At 33.9% G+C, this 18377-nt stretch overlaps 1 protein-coding gene across 2 annotated transcripts in view; it reads right to left on the reverse strand.

Annotated features, from left to right (window-relative positions):
- Positions 1-7311: 7311 nt before the first annotated feature.
- The window catches only part of LOC108910623 (stabilin-2), a 16381-nt gene continuing 5315 nt past the window's right edge, over positions 7312-18377 (reverse strand). Inside the window, exons 2-7 of one of the 2 annotated variants that reach the window (XM_018715303.2) lie at positions 16635-16695; positions 13468-13621; positions 13202-13389; positions 10113-10372; positions 9756-9978; positions 7312-7505 (exon numbers count right to left, since the gene is read on the reverse strand). In XM_018715303.2, coding sequence (XP_018570819.1) covers positions 7312-7505; positions 9756-9978; positions 10113-10372; positions 13202-13389; positions 13468-13621; positions 16635-16695 — 1080 coding nt within the window. The other variant, XM_023455814.1, reaches the window with a different exon arrangement.

Consider the following 18377-nt stretch of genomic DNA (forward strand, 5'->3'; position numbering starts at 1 on the left):
AGGCAAAATTTACTACCGCACTGAGTATCAAATATTTATAATTTTTTAAAATTTAAGTGTCTCGTGACATTTCTATTCTTTTGTTCATCAAATTCAATAAAAAAAATTATTAGTTCGTTGATATTTAATTTTTAGAGGTTGCTCGAAAACGGGTACACTACTTTGAAAATTAGTGACCTTTAGAAATTAAAATATCGATTTGAAATTTTCAGAATCGAGATTTTCTTCAACCTAGAAAATGATAAAATAACGAGAAAAATAATTTAAAAAAAATTTAATATTTGCCGATTTTGGAAATTTTTAAAAATCTTGAGCGACCTCTAAAAAAATTTTATTTGAGCTGATTTTTTGAGGGGCTCTTAAAACATGATAAACTAACATATTTTCACAAGAGGCACGAAAAAAATAATAGTTTTTTTTGGGCCACCCAAATGTATACCTATGAATGCTTCAAAGTTGTGGATAACCAAAAATATTGATATGCTCCGAAAATTGAAGCGGTAAGGTACCGCTGGTTTTTTAACGATAACTTCCATAATTTTAAAGCTATTAAGACTTACGGAAAATTTCGACAGTTAAAAGTACTGTAAAACTGAATATTTTTAACGCGTTATGTTTTTTGCAATTAAATATTGATTCAGCAGGTAAAGCAACGCTTTTTATTAATTTTAATTATAAGCGCATTTATGCCACAACAACTGTCAAACTCAACAACCACTAGTCTAAAATTAATATTATTTCAAATTTATTTCAATATTTTTGACATTTTTGAGGTTAAAGGGTTTGAAAAATATGAGCTTCGCCCTCAACTGCAAAATTCTAGCAGCTCTGTCTTGCACAAATAAAAAAAAAACAAAATATTCTGTGAAAAAAAACTAAACTTGTACTATTGACAATTTTTGTTTTTTTTTTAATTTTTAGTTATTTTCAAAAATGTTATTTTTTTGGAATAAAAAAAAATAATCAAACGTAATATTTTAAAACATGCATTCTAAACCGCTTAAACTTGTATAATATATTGTTAGCACATAAAAAATGTAAATTGTAGAAGGATTACTGTTAATTTTAAATATCGTGAAAAATTCATCAGTTTTTGTACTGATTTTTTTTCCCGAAAAAGTGAATTAACAGTTTTATTCTGATCATAACTGTTAATTTTTATGCTAATGACTTATTAAGTTCATTTTAAAGATTTTTTTAAAGTACTTTAAAAAATGTTCAGTGCATTTTTCTTGAAAAATAGAATTTTTTTAGTTATTTTACGTTAAATGCTTCCAATTTGGTTTCTGGCGGACATGAAATTATCTTCAACCAGCCGTATCTCAGCACCTATTGCACCTACATAAATGAAAAAGAACTCAATCTTTTTCTTTTTCTATAAGCTTCATTTTCTTCGTGATGTTTTTTTTTCATAGAATGTCTGTTTTCCGAGTTATTCGAGAAAAACTATTGAAAAACGTCTTTTTTTTAATAAAACATGTACATTTTCAATCACCAATAAAATACTTTTTGCTTAAAATTGATTGCTTTATCAATTCCTGAGGTTATTTTCAATATTTTATTTTTCATCCCCTAGAAGGGGCGGCTTGCCACTATTGCACATCAAATATTATGTTTTTTGAAGCGCAGTTTTTTTTTCTAAATTATTTCGGCCCCACACTGCCGACCCTGACGAGTCGCCCCTGGCGAACCAAATTGTATAAACGCAAGATTCTTGACAAGCTGTCACCCGTCAAAATAATTCAAAAGCGACCCTTCACGTCTCCCGGCCGACTAGATGGACTCTCCGCGCGTCAAAAATGACACTTCGGTCGTGACTTGAGGCGGTCCCCCGACAACGAACTCCCAAATTAAATGGACGTCAAGTCCCGAGTCCTCCACCACCTCCAGCGTCATTACAAGAAAATCCTAGTGGTCGTCTCCAGCGTCGTGGCGCTCTACTTCCTGAACAAGTACGTCTGCGGCAGGATGTTCCGCAGGAGGCCCAAGAGGGAGCCGATCAAGGACTTCCCCACCATCGAGGACATACAGAAGTTCATCGAGGACCTGCCCTTCGACGCCATGAAGATGGACAAGACCATCACGTTGAAGGACCTGCTGGGGGAGCTGTCCGAGTTCAGCGAGGACGAGGAGTGGAAGGAGCTCATCGCCAGCGTGCACAGCCTGTACCAGGACTCGCCGAGGGTGGACAGGGGTAACGGAGATGCCGGTTTTCCCGCGTAAGGTGTTGTGGTGCTTTGTAAATTGTATGTTCTCCGTAGTCAATAAAGTAAGTGATGTCAAACTGGCGTTATGGTCTTTCGGATGATAATAAAATTAATTATAACAAAAAACAGAGTTCCTACGAACGTATAGTTTGTTTTAGAATGGAAAAAAATAACCTCTCAAACAAATTACTTTGCACTTTGTTCTTTTTTCGTGCCCGAAGGTCATATCGAAGTCGGAAAACCTTACAAATCCAAAATTTTTTTTTCATTGAGCGTACATCCTGATAGCAGGTAAAATTTGAGAACGTTTCAGTACATTCTACCAGCACTTAATGTACAGGGTGTCCCAAAGTTCGCGTGTCAGGCCCATAGCAGACAAACGAAAAATCACAGTAAAAATCTGTTTAGATGGCGTGAATAAGGACTCGCTAAGGTCCGTTTTGCACTCGAAAAATATTTTTTTCAAATACGGAAAATAAAAAAAAATGAAAAAAAAAGAAGAAAAAGAAAAAAAGCTTTTTTTTCCACGAACGTACACATTTTTTGTGATGTGAAGTTTTTCACTATCTCATCTGTTTAAAAAGTTGCAATAACAAACATTATACAAAAATGTATTCTATTCTATTGGAACCAGTCATGACTTAATCAACATTACTGTGAAAAACAATGGCTATAACTCCTGTCACAAATTTGTTTACATATTAGTTGCTGTGTTCTTAAAAAAGATCGGTCCACGAGGAAAGAGAACAATACACGTAATGACGGTAAAATAGGGTAACCAAATATAGAAAATATTGAACAATTTTAATGGTAACTAATAAATACAGGGTGTCCCGAAATTCATGGAACAAAATTTGGTCATAAATTCTTAAGACAAATTCGGACTTCAGGAGGCTGTAACTCCGAAAGAGGGGGCCATTTGGCAAAAATAAAAAATACGGGTCCCCTAAATTTGTCTTAAGAAGCCAAATTTTACCAAATTTTGTTGCATGAATTTCGGGACACCCTGTATAACAATAACAATAATAAAACACAAAACAGAATATAAAATTATGATTATTACTATAAAAAAATTTCGATATACATGCCTCCTACTTCTAAGCATTTATCCAAATCTTTTCCTAACTTCCCTTGTAGCATTAAAAAAAGTTTCTCTTGAAAGATTCTCACAAACACGTCCAATCTTTTGCTTTAATAAATGCTCCAAACTTTTCGTGAGTGTCTTATGTACTTGATTTTTTAATGTTCCCCATAAAAAGTGGTCTAGGGGCGTTAAGTCTGGAGACATTGAAGCCCATTCTACAGGCCCATTAATTCCAATTCATTTAGTTCCGAAAGTATTTTTTAAATAGTCGGTAACTCTTTTAGCTTTATGTGGAGGAGAACCATCGTGTTTAAGTCACATGTTCAACGTGAGCTGCAGCGACACACAGTGCTGGGAGCCCTCAAATGCATTCCAATAATGCCACACCAAACATTTATTCCATAATGGCCCTGATTTTGTAGGGGATTAACATAGTGTTGATTTTCATTGGCCCAGTAACGTTCGTTTCTTTTATTTGGCTTGCCATTACTTATAAAACTACTCTCATCAGTCCAAAGAATGCGTTATAAGAGTCTATCATCTATTTCCAAATTAACCATTATTTGGGCTACATTAAGTCTTTTTTCAGCACGTATATGTCAAGATAAGTGCTACAAGTTATTTAGCCTCTAGTCATGGTAACCATTGGAGCTCAAAATTATTTGCACAGAGCTTCTTTTTAAATTTATTGCAAAAGTGACCTGTCGTATAGAATTTCTAGGATTTTCCTCAAAATAACGAGCGTTCAAATAAAAACGTGGTCAAGTTGGTTCTGAAAATTTGGACGTAGGGCGTAGTGTATAGCAAATGAACTTAAACGTCATCTGTCAAAGCACTATATCGCTGCTAGCAATATGAATATTTTCGTTTTAAAAAGCGTTTAAAATGGTGTTTTCTCAAGAACAAAAAGTGTTTATCATAGAGTCCTACTTTAGAAATGGACGCAAGATTGATGGAATATGGAAGTATTCTATTGAGGAATGTTTCATAGAATTTCAAAATCAATTTCCCGGCGTTGTTGAGTACAAAATTTTTCAAAGTGCAGTTCAGCGTTGTGTTAATGTTTTTCGTGAAACGGGCAGTGTAACAAGAAAAGAAGGAAGCGGCCGACCTAAAAAGCGGACTGAAGAATTAAAAGAAAATGTCCAACAAATAATGGAAAATGCGCCAAGAACTTCTGTACGTGTTTTATCACAAATGGTGGGAGTATCAGTCGGTACCTGCCACACAGTGTTAAAAAAAGATTTGCGTTTGTTCTCCTATCGTTTAACTTGTCAGCAAGAACTTCATGAAGTTGATTTTCCGCGACGGGCTGTATTTTGTGAATGGTTTTTAAACAACTACGGTGAACTTCATAATATCACCTTTTTTTCTGATGAAGCCTGGTTTCATTTAAGTGGTTACGTAAACTCACAGAATATGAGAATGTGGTCTTCTGAAAAACCAGATAACTTTTTTGTCGAGGGCCCTCTACACGCTCAAAAAATTGGAGTTTGGTGTGCTCTCAATCGAAGGAGGATTTATGGACCTATTTTTTTTAATGGTACTCTTACTGCGCAAAGGTATAGAGAAGAAATTATCGCTCCTTTTGTTAACCAGCTGGAAGAAAACGAAATTACAAACTTTTACTTTCAACAAGATGGCGCAAGGGCACATACGGCAGGCGAGACGATGAATATGTTGAGGGAAGTTTTCCAAAATCGACTAATAAGTCTCAATGCTGAACATGAATTTCCACCGAGGTCATGTGATATTACGCCGTGTGATTTCTTTTTGTGGCCTTACCTTAAAAACACTATTTTTGAACTGCCTATTCCTGATTTAAACCATCTGCAGGCTCGACTTATAGACAAGATTCGTGAAATTAACAATACCCCGAGCATCTTAGAAAATGTCTTTAATTCTTTGAGGAACAGGTGTGAAAAGTGCTTGGAACAAGGAGGGGGACACTTTCAGCAGCTGCTTTAATTTATTGTTATAACAAGGAGGGGGACACTTTCCGCAGCTCCTTTAATTGTTTGTTATTGTTATCACGATTATTCTTTAAAATAAAGTTATATAGTCATTAACGTTATTGAAACTGACAGCTGCTATACAGCTCGTTGAGAAATGAGGTTAAGTTGGTCGCTATAAGCTACTCCCTACGTCCAATGTGTCAGAGCCAACTTCGACCACGTTTTTATTTGAATGCTCGTTACTTCAAACGGCTATAACTTTGTCAACTTAAATGGAACACCCTGAATTTTTGTACTCTGTCGTATGCATATTGAAATTTCCTTTCAAGCCATATAAGCATTGTTAGGGTTGCCGACTACTTTTAGAGATATTTGCAATTCTCTATTTTTTTTGGCAGTTTTTCTTGTATCGGACCTGTTATCAAATTGGCTATGACCAGAAACACTCCAAAAACAATTGAAATAACTTGACATTTGTCATTCTTCAAGTTAGTTGTCAAATTATTGTTGTGCCTGTAATAGATTTTACCGAAAATTTAAATAAAAATGCCTGGGGATCGTTTAAATTATACTAATGAGGGTTATTTTAATTCGTTTGTTATTTATCGAGAATGTGACAAAGTTATTTGAAAAACATGTAGAGAATTTGTTGCTCGATATCCAGAAAAACGAAGACCTTCACGAAATACATGAAGCCAATTAGTGGACAATCTTAAAAGCTGACGATGTGTAAAGTTTAAGAATTAAAAATACTTGTTTATGATGAAAATACGGAAATAGATATATAACGTTTTTATTTGAACGCTCGTTATTTAATAGCCTATAGCCTAGGTAATATGGTTACACACTGATTTTAAAATTCCTTTCCCTTTTCTTGACGAAAATGCATTTTCGTTAGCACGCAAAATTCGTTCTAATCTGGAAAATATTTTTGGGTTAACAGCTTGACGCTCTGGATATCTCTCATGATATAAGTTAACAGCTCTTCTGGCATTTTTTTGACATTCACCATAAATTAAAATCATGTCAACTTTTACATTATTTGTGAATATTTTTTAATTTTTAGCAATCACTTACTAGTTTTTTTATCATGCAAGAAATAGCGTTTGACAGAAACTAATATGTAAACAGACTTGTGACAGCAATTTCAGCCGTTGTTTTCACAGCAATGTTGATTAAATCACGACTAATTCCAGTACATTTTTGTATAGTGTTTGTTATTGTAACTTTTTAAGGAGAACAGATAGAGAAAAAATTTCTGCACAAAAAAATGTTTATAAAAAATAGATAATTTTTTTTATCATAAAAATAGGTATATTTGTGGAAAAAAGTTGATGACTTCATTTTTTTTATTTTCCAAATTTTGAGAAAAATGTTTTTCAAATGCAAAATGGACCGATTCACGCTATCTAAACAGATTTTTTACTGTCGTTTTTCGTTTGTCTGTCATGGGCCCGAGACGCGAACTTTAGGTCACCCTGTACAACACAAATGTGAATATTACAAAACTGGTTTTACCTGTATTCAATGCAAGCTTGACTGTCTGAGCAGTGGCTGTTGTCTGTACATTCTCCCTTGAAGCAGGCCTTCAGGGGGTCTCCTATGTATCCGAAAGGACAGGTACATACGGGACGTTCCTTGTTGGTCCTGTCGAATCCTGGCTCGCAGTGAGCATTGGCACCGCATGGGTTGGGCTCGCAGAGGTCTTCTGCAACACATCAGAGTTATAAAAAAAATAATAATAACAATTGATTTGAACAGAAATCACGGTACTAGATGTGTGGATACTTGTATCGTGGCATCGGTATTGAATACTAGAGATGTTTTAAAATCTTATGAGCTTTGATCTTCATATGTGCAGAAACNTATTTGTGGAAAAAAGTTGATGACTTCATTTTTTTTATTTTCCAAATTTTGAGAAAAATGTTTTTCAAATGCAAAATGGACCGATTCACGCTATCTAAACAGATTTTTTACTGTCGTTTTTCGTTTGTCTGTCATGGGCCCGAGACGCGAACTTTAGGTCACCCTGTACAACACAAATGTGAATATTACAAAACTGGTTTTACCTGTATTCAATGCAAGCTTGACTGTCTGAGCAGTGGCTGTTGTCTGTACATTCTCCCTTGAAGCAGGCCTTCAGGGGGTCTCCTATGTATCCGAAAGGACAGGTACATACGGGACGTTCCTTGTTGGTCCTGTCGAATCCTGGCTCGCAGTGAGCATTGGCACCGCATGGGTTGGGCTCGCAGAGGTCTTCTGCAACACATCAGAGTTATAAAAAAAATAATAATAACAATTGATTTGAACAGAAATCACGGTACTAGATGTGTGGATACTTGTATCGTGGCGTCGGTATTGAATACTACTACTTATTTTATTTATAGTACAGTTATTGAAGCTTTTCACCTCCGAATTCTTTGAAACCGAACCGATCGACTTGAAATTTGACAGAAAGTTAGAGAAAAGGTCAATGAACATTAGTGACATAGCGCCGATTGACGCTTCCACCCTGTTGGGGGTTGACAACCCTTCTCGGGGTCTTTTTTAAAAAATAATGCTGGAAGTCGATAGAGAATCAAATTTTGAGCAAAAAATATTCGGAGAATTTTTTCGAGAAATCAATAGTTTTTTAGTTATTCACGATTGAAAACTTGGAATTTTGAGTGAAAAAAAAAACACTTTCAAAGTATTTTTCGCGAAATTACGCATTTTATTAAAAAAAGTGTAATGAACAAAAATGTAGCTTATAAATAAAGAAAATGTGTTTTAAAAAGTGTACGTCCTAAACAAAGCGAAATGTCGTTAGTGGAAGGGGACTCGAATTGATCTATTCCACGTCAAATAATAGAAAAAGGATTAATTTTACGTGTATAATGCTCCAGGAGTTTTTTGTAGTACTCAAAAAGACCTTCAAAATGAGCACTCATAAAAGTTAATTAGAGTAAAATTGAAGGAGTTATCGTCAAAAACAGATTGTACATATTTTTTAAGGAAAAATGAGCAGTAAACTCTGTACCATTTCCATCAGAATTAAAATTAGTCGTAGACCCTTTACAATTAGTTTTGTTTTAGTGTTTTTCATACGATCCTGAAGTTAGACCGGTTTAGAATGCGTATTTTTTTAATAATGTACGGTAAAATTTGAAAACGTATTTTTCATTATTCAAAAAAAATTGCCTTATTTATATAATAACTCTGAAACTAGAAAGATAGGTAAAAAATGATAGACAACAAAAATGTAGCTTTTTTTCAACAAATATTTTGCTTTTTTTTATTCCTATAGCATAAAAAGTAAAGGAGTTATCGCCGCATGAAGTATCCATTTTAGTGAAAAAACGACCTGTCTCGAGCCCTTCGATCCTTTCCCTTTAAAAAACGAAGGACTTAAAAGGTTTTATATGCAAACGATCTTACAGCTCTTGAAATTATTTTTAAAATGCTTTTTTGTAGGATACCATAGCTTCAAAATTAACCGAGTTATGGTAAAAAAACCAATGACATTTTTTCGGAGTAAAATAGGCATTCTCATTTTTGGAGCAAAATGTTGGTAAAAGGGTAGTTTATAGGAGTTGGCAAAAGTAAAATATTCTTTCATAAACAATATAAGGGAATTTTTATTTTAAATTATTGCATAATTATATCATTCCAAGATTTAGAACGTAGTTTTTTATAATTTTTTTAGCACAGGGGTGATTTATAAGGGTTGAAAAGTGTTGTGAGATACAAATTCTTTCATAAGCAATGAGGGAATTTTTATTTTAAATAATTGCACCGCTAAAGCAATCCAAGCTTTTAAAAAGTAATTTTTTAACATATTTGTCAATACAGGGAGGGGTGGTTTTTAGGGGTTGAAAGGGAAAATTTTTTTTATTAGCTATAAGGTAACTTTTATTTTAAATATTTGCAGGATTTAATCATTCCAAATCTTTAAAAAGTAATTTTTTATCATTATTTTTTGCATAGGGGTAGTTTTTAAGGGTTAAATAAAGGGTCGAAAAGATCAAATATATCATAAAACATGTTCGAGAACATGGAACATTATTTAATCTTTGTGCTTGAACAAGATTTTTATCAATAAAATGCTTAGAACTTAATTTTTTCAATTTTTTTCACTTAGGGGTAGTTTTTACCCCTAAAAAATAAAAAACGTCAATCGGGCTTATGTCACTTTTAAAGTTGAGCCTAAGATGAGCCTTATTCTAAATTTTCATGCAAATCCAGGCAGTTTCAAAGAATTCGCAGCTTACAGCTGATTTTCAGCTTCAATGACTGTACTATTAGGGCTCACTTTCAATGTTACAGGGAAAAGTATGTCGACAAACGGGTCATTTTTCGTTCTTTTTTGTATGTTTGTTGTTCCCCTGAATTTAGCAATGGTTTTTTGGAATAGACAAACTCGGATTCTTATGCTACAGAATATTTGGGATTTTTCTGTACCACAAAACGCCCAAGCCTTACTACTTTTACTGCTCTACCGCCCGGACTACGTATTTTTACTTCACTTACTCGGCTCGAAGGGTCTGCAACGCACGAAGGGATCACCGGTCATATCCTTCGGACAGGAGCAGACGGGTGTGAGTCCCCTAAGCTCGCAGTTGGCGCCGACGCCGCATGCGCCCTCGCACGGGCTCTTGCAGATGCCGTAGAAGCAGGCCGGTTTGTGACTGGGGCAGTCGACGTCTCCGTAACACTCGGGCTTGCAGGAAGAGTACGGGTTGCCGAAGTAATTCTGAAAAGTATAAAGTTGTTTTAACACATCATTTTAGTAAAGAGATTAATTGTTTTTATTTGACCAATTATTTTGTTCTGGCGAAACGACCCACTCTTTATATACACAGTGACTCGAATGAGCCTAGATCGTACCTTGGGGCACTTGCACACGGCCCTGTGGTTGCTGATGGTCTCGCACTCGGCGCTGGTGCCGCACTGGGTCAGGCAGGGGTTCTGGCACTTGAATTCGATACATGCCAGGGTGGGCCCGCATTCGGAATCGCTATCGCACTCGTGTCTGCAGCCTGCCAAGGGGGAACCGTGGTATCCGGGGAGGCAGGTACAGGTGGGCACTTCGTTCCTGACCTCGCAGTTGGTGTTGGGGCCGCAGGGACTGGGGTGACATAATTCCTCTGGAAGAGAGTCGCAGTTTTACTTTATCGTAATTGAAATAAATTCAGAACCTATAACAATGAAGTTAAAAATAATGGTTTTTCGATATTAGAAATCTATATACGCAAAAGATATCCAATAATAGTCTTGTATGTGTTTATAGGCTATTGAATATGAGATTTTAAAAGGAACTATGACGTTCAAGATATTTTATTGCATCAAAGGGTCATTTTACATGAAAAAACCGCGGGGTGCTATTAAATCAGAGGGTGGAAATTGGAGATAGGGGTGAAAATGCACTCCTTTCAGTTTTTTAATTGTAGCTCGAAAACGAAGCAAAATTTCGATATACTTCATAGGAAAAATTATTTAGAGAATTGAATTTCCCATGGAAATAGCTTATTTAAAAAATTTAAAAGGAAAATTTTATACAAAAAAAAATCGTTAATAAACAATCTGAAAAAAGCAAAAAATTCGATTTTCTGATTTTTTTTTACTTTTTTGCCTTTTTTGAGTAAAGATGAGTATAGGCATTGCTTCATAGAAAAAAAAGTAGATAAAATTTCCTTCAAAACAGGAGGTTGTAAAGTATTTTTGGATGAAAATTGACTGATATTTGGCCGCTCAAACTTAACCAATTTTTCCATTTTCGTCGCGTTTGCCCTTATACGTTTTAATTCTCATTTTTTGCAAAAAAGGAAGGAAATAAGACGTTCAAGGATTTTGATCACATGACTTGTTCGAAGGGTAATTAAAAATGAAAAAACCGCGAGGTGCTATTAAATTAGAGGGTTGAAATTGAAGATAGAAAATGCACTTTTGCAGTTTTTTAAATATAGCACGAAAACGAAGCAAAATTTCGGAATAGTTCATAGGAAAAATTTTGTAGAGAATTGAATTTCTCATCGAAATGGCTTATTTAAAAAATGTAGATGGAAAATTTTAAGCAAAAAATCGTTAATAAACAATTTTAAACAAAGCAAAAAATAAGATTTTTAATTTATTTTTTACTTTTTTAATAAAATAATTGAATAAAAACTTGAGAATTTAAGTACAATAAAGTTTATTAATAATGTATATACAGTGTGTCCACGGATGGAGTTGACAAGAGGAGAAACTCTTTTGTTTTTGACTGTATCGAAAAGTGTCACTCTCTATAAAAAGTTCTGCCCCTCGAAAAAATGAGACTGCCATACAAACATCTGAGATTGGATGTACAGGGTGTTCATAAATTAAAAAAACACGAACATACTCAAGAGAGAAGTACCATTATTTATTATTTTACACATTTTTATAAAACAAATATATAACCTCAAATAATGTCAATGTCAAAAATTTCAATTTTTGAGGTGGGAAGTAGCAGTATAGAGTAAAAGTCAGAATTGAAATTTTGATTTTAAAATTTGTATTAGGACATTATTTTTTTCCATGAAGCAATGCCGATACCTACCTTTACTCAAAAAAAAACTAGAGGCAAAAAAGTAAAAAAAATCAGAAAATCGAATTTTTTGGTTTTTTGTTTCAGATTGTTTATTAAGTAACGATTTTTTCGTATAAAATTTTTCTTTTAAATTTTTTAAATAAGTAATTTCCATGGGAAATTCATTTCTCTAAATATTTTCCCCTGTGAACTATAGGGAAATTTTGCTTCGTTTTCGAGCTACAATTAAAAAACTGAAAGGGGTGCATTTTCACCCCTATCTCCAATTTCCAGCCTCTAATTTAAATAGCACTCGGCGGTTTTTTTTATCTAAGATTACCCATTCAACAATTCATGCAATAAAATTACTTGAACGTCATAACCCTGTTTTTTTTGGATATATTCAATAGCCTATTATGTCACTAAATTTAAATGGAGGGTTTTGGATTTAGTATTATCGTCATAGTTGTAAATCATTTCGTGAAGGAGTCTCTCTAATCAATGGGGGACAGACATCATCTTAGTTTTAATTTAGTAGATAAGCGTTCTAATTTTACTAAGGCAGATTTTCCAGTGCTACACAATTATTTGTTTTTGATTGGTAATTTTTAGAATCCTACTTTGATGTCGAAGCTTAAACACTTCATAATCATGATTAAAACGGAAATTTTTTTTTTTAATTTTTTCTCACATTTTTACCGCAAATAACGTTTAAATTGAGGAAAAAAAAAGTTTTTTTGGAAAACCTTCCGGCCATTGAAGAAAACAAAATCCAATTATTTCCAGCATGATTCGGCTTTTTCGTCCTATGCTTCTGTTCATCAACTTTTAATTAAATTAAAATTGAAGTTGATGACCCAAACCAGATTTCGACCCAGATTCATACCGTTTTTTTGAGACAAATTTCTAATTAATTTTTGTGCGGTCTCTAATCACTTAAAAAACATTTTTTGTTTTCAAAACTACCTTTTTTGTTCTCTGAAAAAAAATTCAAAATTTTATGCTCAAAAAACGTGAGCTCCTAAAAAATTTCGACCGAAAGATTTAAAAACTAGAATCTTAGAGCTTCAAAATGCTTTTTTTAATTTGCGATACGACCATTTTTCACTTAAATACAATCTGTCAAAAATCACGGAAAAATTTGGAAAATTCTCTTGACCCTTTAATATTTTGCATTAGTTTATTATTATTATCATTTTCTAGGATACTATTTTTTGAATTAGTTTAATACCTAAAAAATATTACTAAATTGCCAGCTACTTCCGGTGTAACCGGAAGTACTACGTTGGATGCATTATTTTCATTGAAGAGAGCATATCTGAGAACCCACGGAAAATCTTATATCTTTAAAATAGGCCACTTACCGAGAAGCACCCTGTGTATTTATAAAAAAGTCGTCTTTTTTTTGGTATCTTTCGAAGAAACCCACCTGGATTGAACCTTCGGCAGGAAGTGAAAGGCTCCCCGGTGTACCCCGGGGGACAGGAACAGACGGGGACGTGATTCCTGGCGTCGCAGTTGGCGTTGGCGCCGCAGGAGCCCGCGCAAACGTCCAGACACTTGCCTGCTTGACAAGTTTGGTGGCCTCTGCACTCGGTGTTGTCCAAACATTCAGCCCTGGCGACGACAGAAAGGTTATAAACTGACAGATCTCTTTTTTTACCGCACTAGTTGTTTCCATTGCGGCTTCTTTACCTTGTGCAGACTGAGAGAGGATCTCCAGTGTATCCCCTAAGGCAGGAACATACAGGGCGTCCGCCTATGATGGAGCACTTGGCGTTCTGGCCACACGTGCTGCTGGTGCACGTGCAAGCCGTGCAGGTGATGTCGTACGGGTTGCTGTAGGCCGCTAAAAATTGTATCAAGTTAGAAACTGAGAAATTTTTACAAACGCATCGTTAGATGTATTCAAAAATTCTGGTATCCTCCCAATAGTCCAGGGAACCAAGGGTTCACCCTTCGAATTCTTTCGGATAGAACCAATTGACGTGAAACTTGACTGTAAGCAGATAATAGCTCAAGAAACAAAAGTTATATAGTGCCGATGAGCGCTTTTGCCCAGGGGGTGGAAAATAAAATATTGAAAATACCCCCAGGAATCGATAAAGCAATTAATTTTAAGCAAAAAGGATCTTATGAACATTTTTCGATAAGTCGATATTTTCTGAGTGAAAATGTACATTTCTTTGTTTTCAGTAGTTTTTCTCGAATAACTCGGTAAATAGACATTCTGTGAAAAGAAAACTTCACGAAAAAATTAAGCTTATAAAAAGAAAAAAAATGAGTTTTTATTTCATTTATGTTTTGTAGGTGCAATAGGTGCTGAGATACGGCTGATTGAAGATAATTTCATGTCCGCCAGAAATTAAATTGAAAGCATTTAACGTAAAATAACTAAAAAACATTATATTTTTCAAGAAAAATGCACATAAAGTTTTTTAAAGTACTTTAAAAAATCTTTAAAATGAACTTGACTTTAAGTCATTAGCATAAAAATTAGCAGAGTTATGATCAAAATAAAACTGTTAATTCGCTTTTTCGGAAAAAAATCAGTACAAAAACTGATGAATTTCTCACGAGATTTAAAATTAAAGGTAATCCTTCTACAATCTACATTTTTTATGTGCTAACAAAGTATTATACAAGTTTAAGCGGTTTAGAATGCATATTTTTGAAAATATTACGTTTTGATTGAGTTTTTTTTTAATGTCAAAAAGAAGTAACATATTTTTGAAAATAACTTTAAAAACAAAAAAGATACGAAAAATATTCAAGAGTACAAAAGTTTGGATTGTTTTTCACAAAATATTTTGTGTTTTTTTTTAATTGTGTAGGATAAAAATTAACTAAGATGTCGCTGCTAGAAGTTTGCAGTTGAAGGCGAAGGTCATGTTTTTCAAACCCTTTAACCTAAAAAATCTCAAAAATATGGCCTTAAAAAATATTCAGTTTTACAGTACTTTTAGCTGTCGAAATTTTCCGAAAAATCGTTTTTGGATCGTCTTAATAGCTTTAAAATTAAGGAAGTTGTCGTTAAAATGCCAACAGTACCTTACCGCTCCAATTTTTGGAACATATCAATATTTTGGTTATCCACAACTTTGGATCATTCATAGATATACATGAAATAATATTTGATAATTTGCATGAAAAAAATATTGAGAAATCATGATTTTGAATATTGCATAAATTAAAGTAAATCGCGAGAAAGTCATTATCAAAAAAAAATTATAATTCATTTTAAATAATTTAAAACCCTTTTTTTATATTTTGTCATTGGGGGTCGTTTTTAAGGGTTAAAACAATGCGATAAATTATAAATTGTATTATAAACAGGTAAAAGAATTTAATTTATCCTGTTTGTACTATCAAATTATTTGAAACTGTTAAAACTATTTTTTTAAAATATTTTGTTATTAGTTTTTTAAGGGTTTAAATATTGTAATAAACTATTAATTATATTTTTATCATTAAGGGTGGTTTTTAAGGGTTGAAACTTTATAAAAATAACGTAAATTATAACCCACAATATAACAATATTTATTCTATACTTATATTAAGATACGATTTAGTCTATATAAGTTATATAACACCTATTTTTATATTTATTCAGTTTTTTAGCATAAGGGGTAGTTTTCATCTCCTAAAAATAAGAAGCGCATATCAAGCATATATGACTTTTCATCTACAGGGTGAAATAAGCTTAATTCCAAATTTTCATAAAAATTGGGTCAATCCGAAAGTATTCGGAGGTTTTACCATATTTTTTTTTTCGTTCCCTGGACTATAATGAGACTTGGTACTAAAAGTAATTTCAGAAAATTATGCATTATAATTTTAAAAACTAATTAGTAAAAACTTAAACTGATGACATTGTGGGGAACAACTACTGTGCGGACTAATGTCCNTGGGTTAATTTCAAACAGTTTTTCTTATGTGAGCATAGCTCCGATTCGTTTTTGTTTAGAAGTTACAAACACCTAAAAAATATAATTTCATATTTCAATCGAGGTAGCCTGATAATTAAAAATGATGGTTGCTATAACAATAATTATTATTTGTGTCATTTTGATTGTGTGTTTTGGAAAATAAAAAAGCTTGCGCGTAATTGACCTTTATTCAAAGGTACACCCTGCATATAAACTTATTTGTTTTTCTAATCCCAATCATCTATTTACATAGCTTTGATAAAATTTGCATAATTTTACAATTTATAAAGAACATCTTTCGACATCGCGTCTTATTTGTTATATTTTTACTGATAAATATAGTCACACTACGTTTATAGTTACATAACACTTGAAGATCTCTTTCAAAACACTCCTCCACACTTTTTTTTGCGCAAAATAATCTATCGACGCGCCCACTAACTATTTAAAGGAATATTAACGATATATTTTAATTACCCACGCATCTAGACTACATAATAATAAATAATATGGATGGGTATCCAGAAAAAAAAATCGACTAGTCGCGCATCTGTTCATAGCAACTGCTTTGAATCGTTTATATGCAAAAACTATAAATTTTCCATTGGAAATCGATAGGACTTAGATGTGGCGATCTAATCTCCCGGAGCAAATAACTTACAACGCGATTTAATGTGTTAAAACATCAACATTGGTTATTCCACCACAGGTTTGTTATTTTTGCGGTTTAAGAACCTCGAGAGCTCAGTCCAGATTGGACGGTGGTCCTTCCATACATGTCCGTGACGTAGACGTTGTTGTTGTTGGAATAGTACCTGTATGGGTGGTCTACGTACGGATTGGTGTAGTATGTCTTTTGTTCTGAGGGAGTGTAAGTGTAGTAGCGAGGGTAGCCTGAGCCGGTAAGCACCCTGTACTGTCGGTAGGTCTCACCTAGCGCCGTCGAGCACAGCTGAACGAGGAGGAGGGCGGAGAAAAGAGCGACGGTCCTCATCTGAAAAAAGGGAAAATTTTAGATTATACAGACCAACAAAATTTAACTTTTTTTTGGAAGCAACTTGAATATATATTTCCAAAGGATTTAGGTGCGCTGAATCCGAATCTGGCAGCAGAATTGCTCTATCACGTCAGGTTCTTGAGATATCCTAACCTAAAAGTGAAAAAAACACTGTTCATCGTCATATTTGAGGTTATGTAGTAATGCCATCTACTCTTTTTCAAAAAACTAATACATTGAATCAAAAAGTACAAGGCTCCCTCATTCGATTGCCGCTGAGTTTGCTCAAATATCTTTTTTTTTTTTCGTTGAGATATCACATGTTGAAATTTTTAAGTTTCTCAGTTTCTTAATATGCGAAAATCTATAAGGATCTCTTAGACATCAAGCAGTCGATTGCATTCATACCCATACGGTATGTGGGTTAGGGCTTGGGGTTTGTAAGCTTGGAGTTTGTAGATTCGGATTTTGTGGGAATGGGGTTTGTGGGTTTGGGGTTTGTGGGTTTGTGGATTTGGAGTTTGAGTTCGTATGTATTGAAGGTTTCTGAGTGTGAAGTTTCTGAACTGCAATCAACTGTTTGACGTCTAAAGGATCCTTAGTAGATTTTCGCATATTAAGAATCTGATAAGCTTAGAAATTTCAACATGTGATATCTCAACGAAAAAAAAAGATATTTGAGCAAACTCAACGGCATTCGAAAGAGGGAGCCTTGTACTTTTTGATTCAATGTATTAGTTTTTTAAAAAGAGTAGATGGCATTACTAGATAACCTCAAATATGACGAAAAACAGTGTTTTTTGCATTTTTAGGTTAGGATACCAAAAACCTGACGTGATAGAGCAATTCTGCTGCCAGATTCGGATTCAGCGCATCTAAGTCCAGTGTTATTGACGGTTTAGGGGAATGGCGAAAATTATTTATTCATTTCCGAAATAAAGGGAAACAGAAAAACGAATTTTATATTCAAAATCAAGGATATTTTTCCGTCGAGTGCATGGCACAATTTCACATTTGCTTGTCTTCAGAGGTAGATTATTAAATCTCTAGAAGATTTACTTTCTAAAAACAACTTAAGGTCGTCCGCATCGAGCAAGTAATTGACATCAACGTATTCAATTGGAGTATTAATGAAAGTAACAAACAAGAGTGGCCCCAGAATGGACCCTTGGGGAACTCCTGAAAATTGACGAAATTTATCTAATTCAAATCAATTATACTGTACCATCTGGGGCCTGTCTTTTGTAAGTATTTTTCAACTTTTCACTCCTTACTTTTCACTTTTCTGTTTTCAAAATTCATATTCAAAAAACAGTTGGTAATCCGCATAAACTAGTGGAAAAAATTAAGGGATAAAAAAAATCTAAATTTTCGGCGATTTTTCAAACGGGGTACAATGACCTGTAAAAGACACACTTAACATTAGTCATTTTCTAGAAGACCCCTAAAAGTCCTATTTTTTACGATTTTTCAGTCATGTTAAGGATAAAAAAAAATTCTTTTCTAAAAAACTGTGCCAGGACCTTGTAGAGAATTCATTCAAGTTTCTGACACCCACCGTCGATTTTCTGTACAACCATTGGTTTCTGAGATATCGATGAACAAAGAGAAAATGATCCATTTTCATTCAAAGTTCGATAGCTCAGCGAGAAATGGTCGTATCGAGACCAAAAAAAAAA

Source organism: Anoplophora glabripennis, unplaced genomic scaffold, assembly GCF_000390285.2.
Source record: "Anoplophora glabripennis isolate ALB-LARVAE unplaced genomic scaffold, Agla_2.0 scaffold884, whole genome shotgun sequence".
Taxonomy (NCBI): Eukaryota; Metazoa; Arthropoda; class Insecta; order Coleoptera; family Cerambycidae; genus Anoplophora; species Anoplophora glabripennis.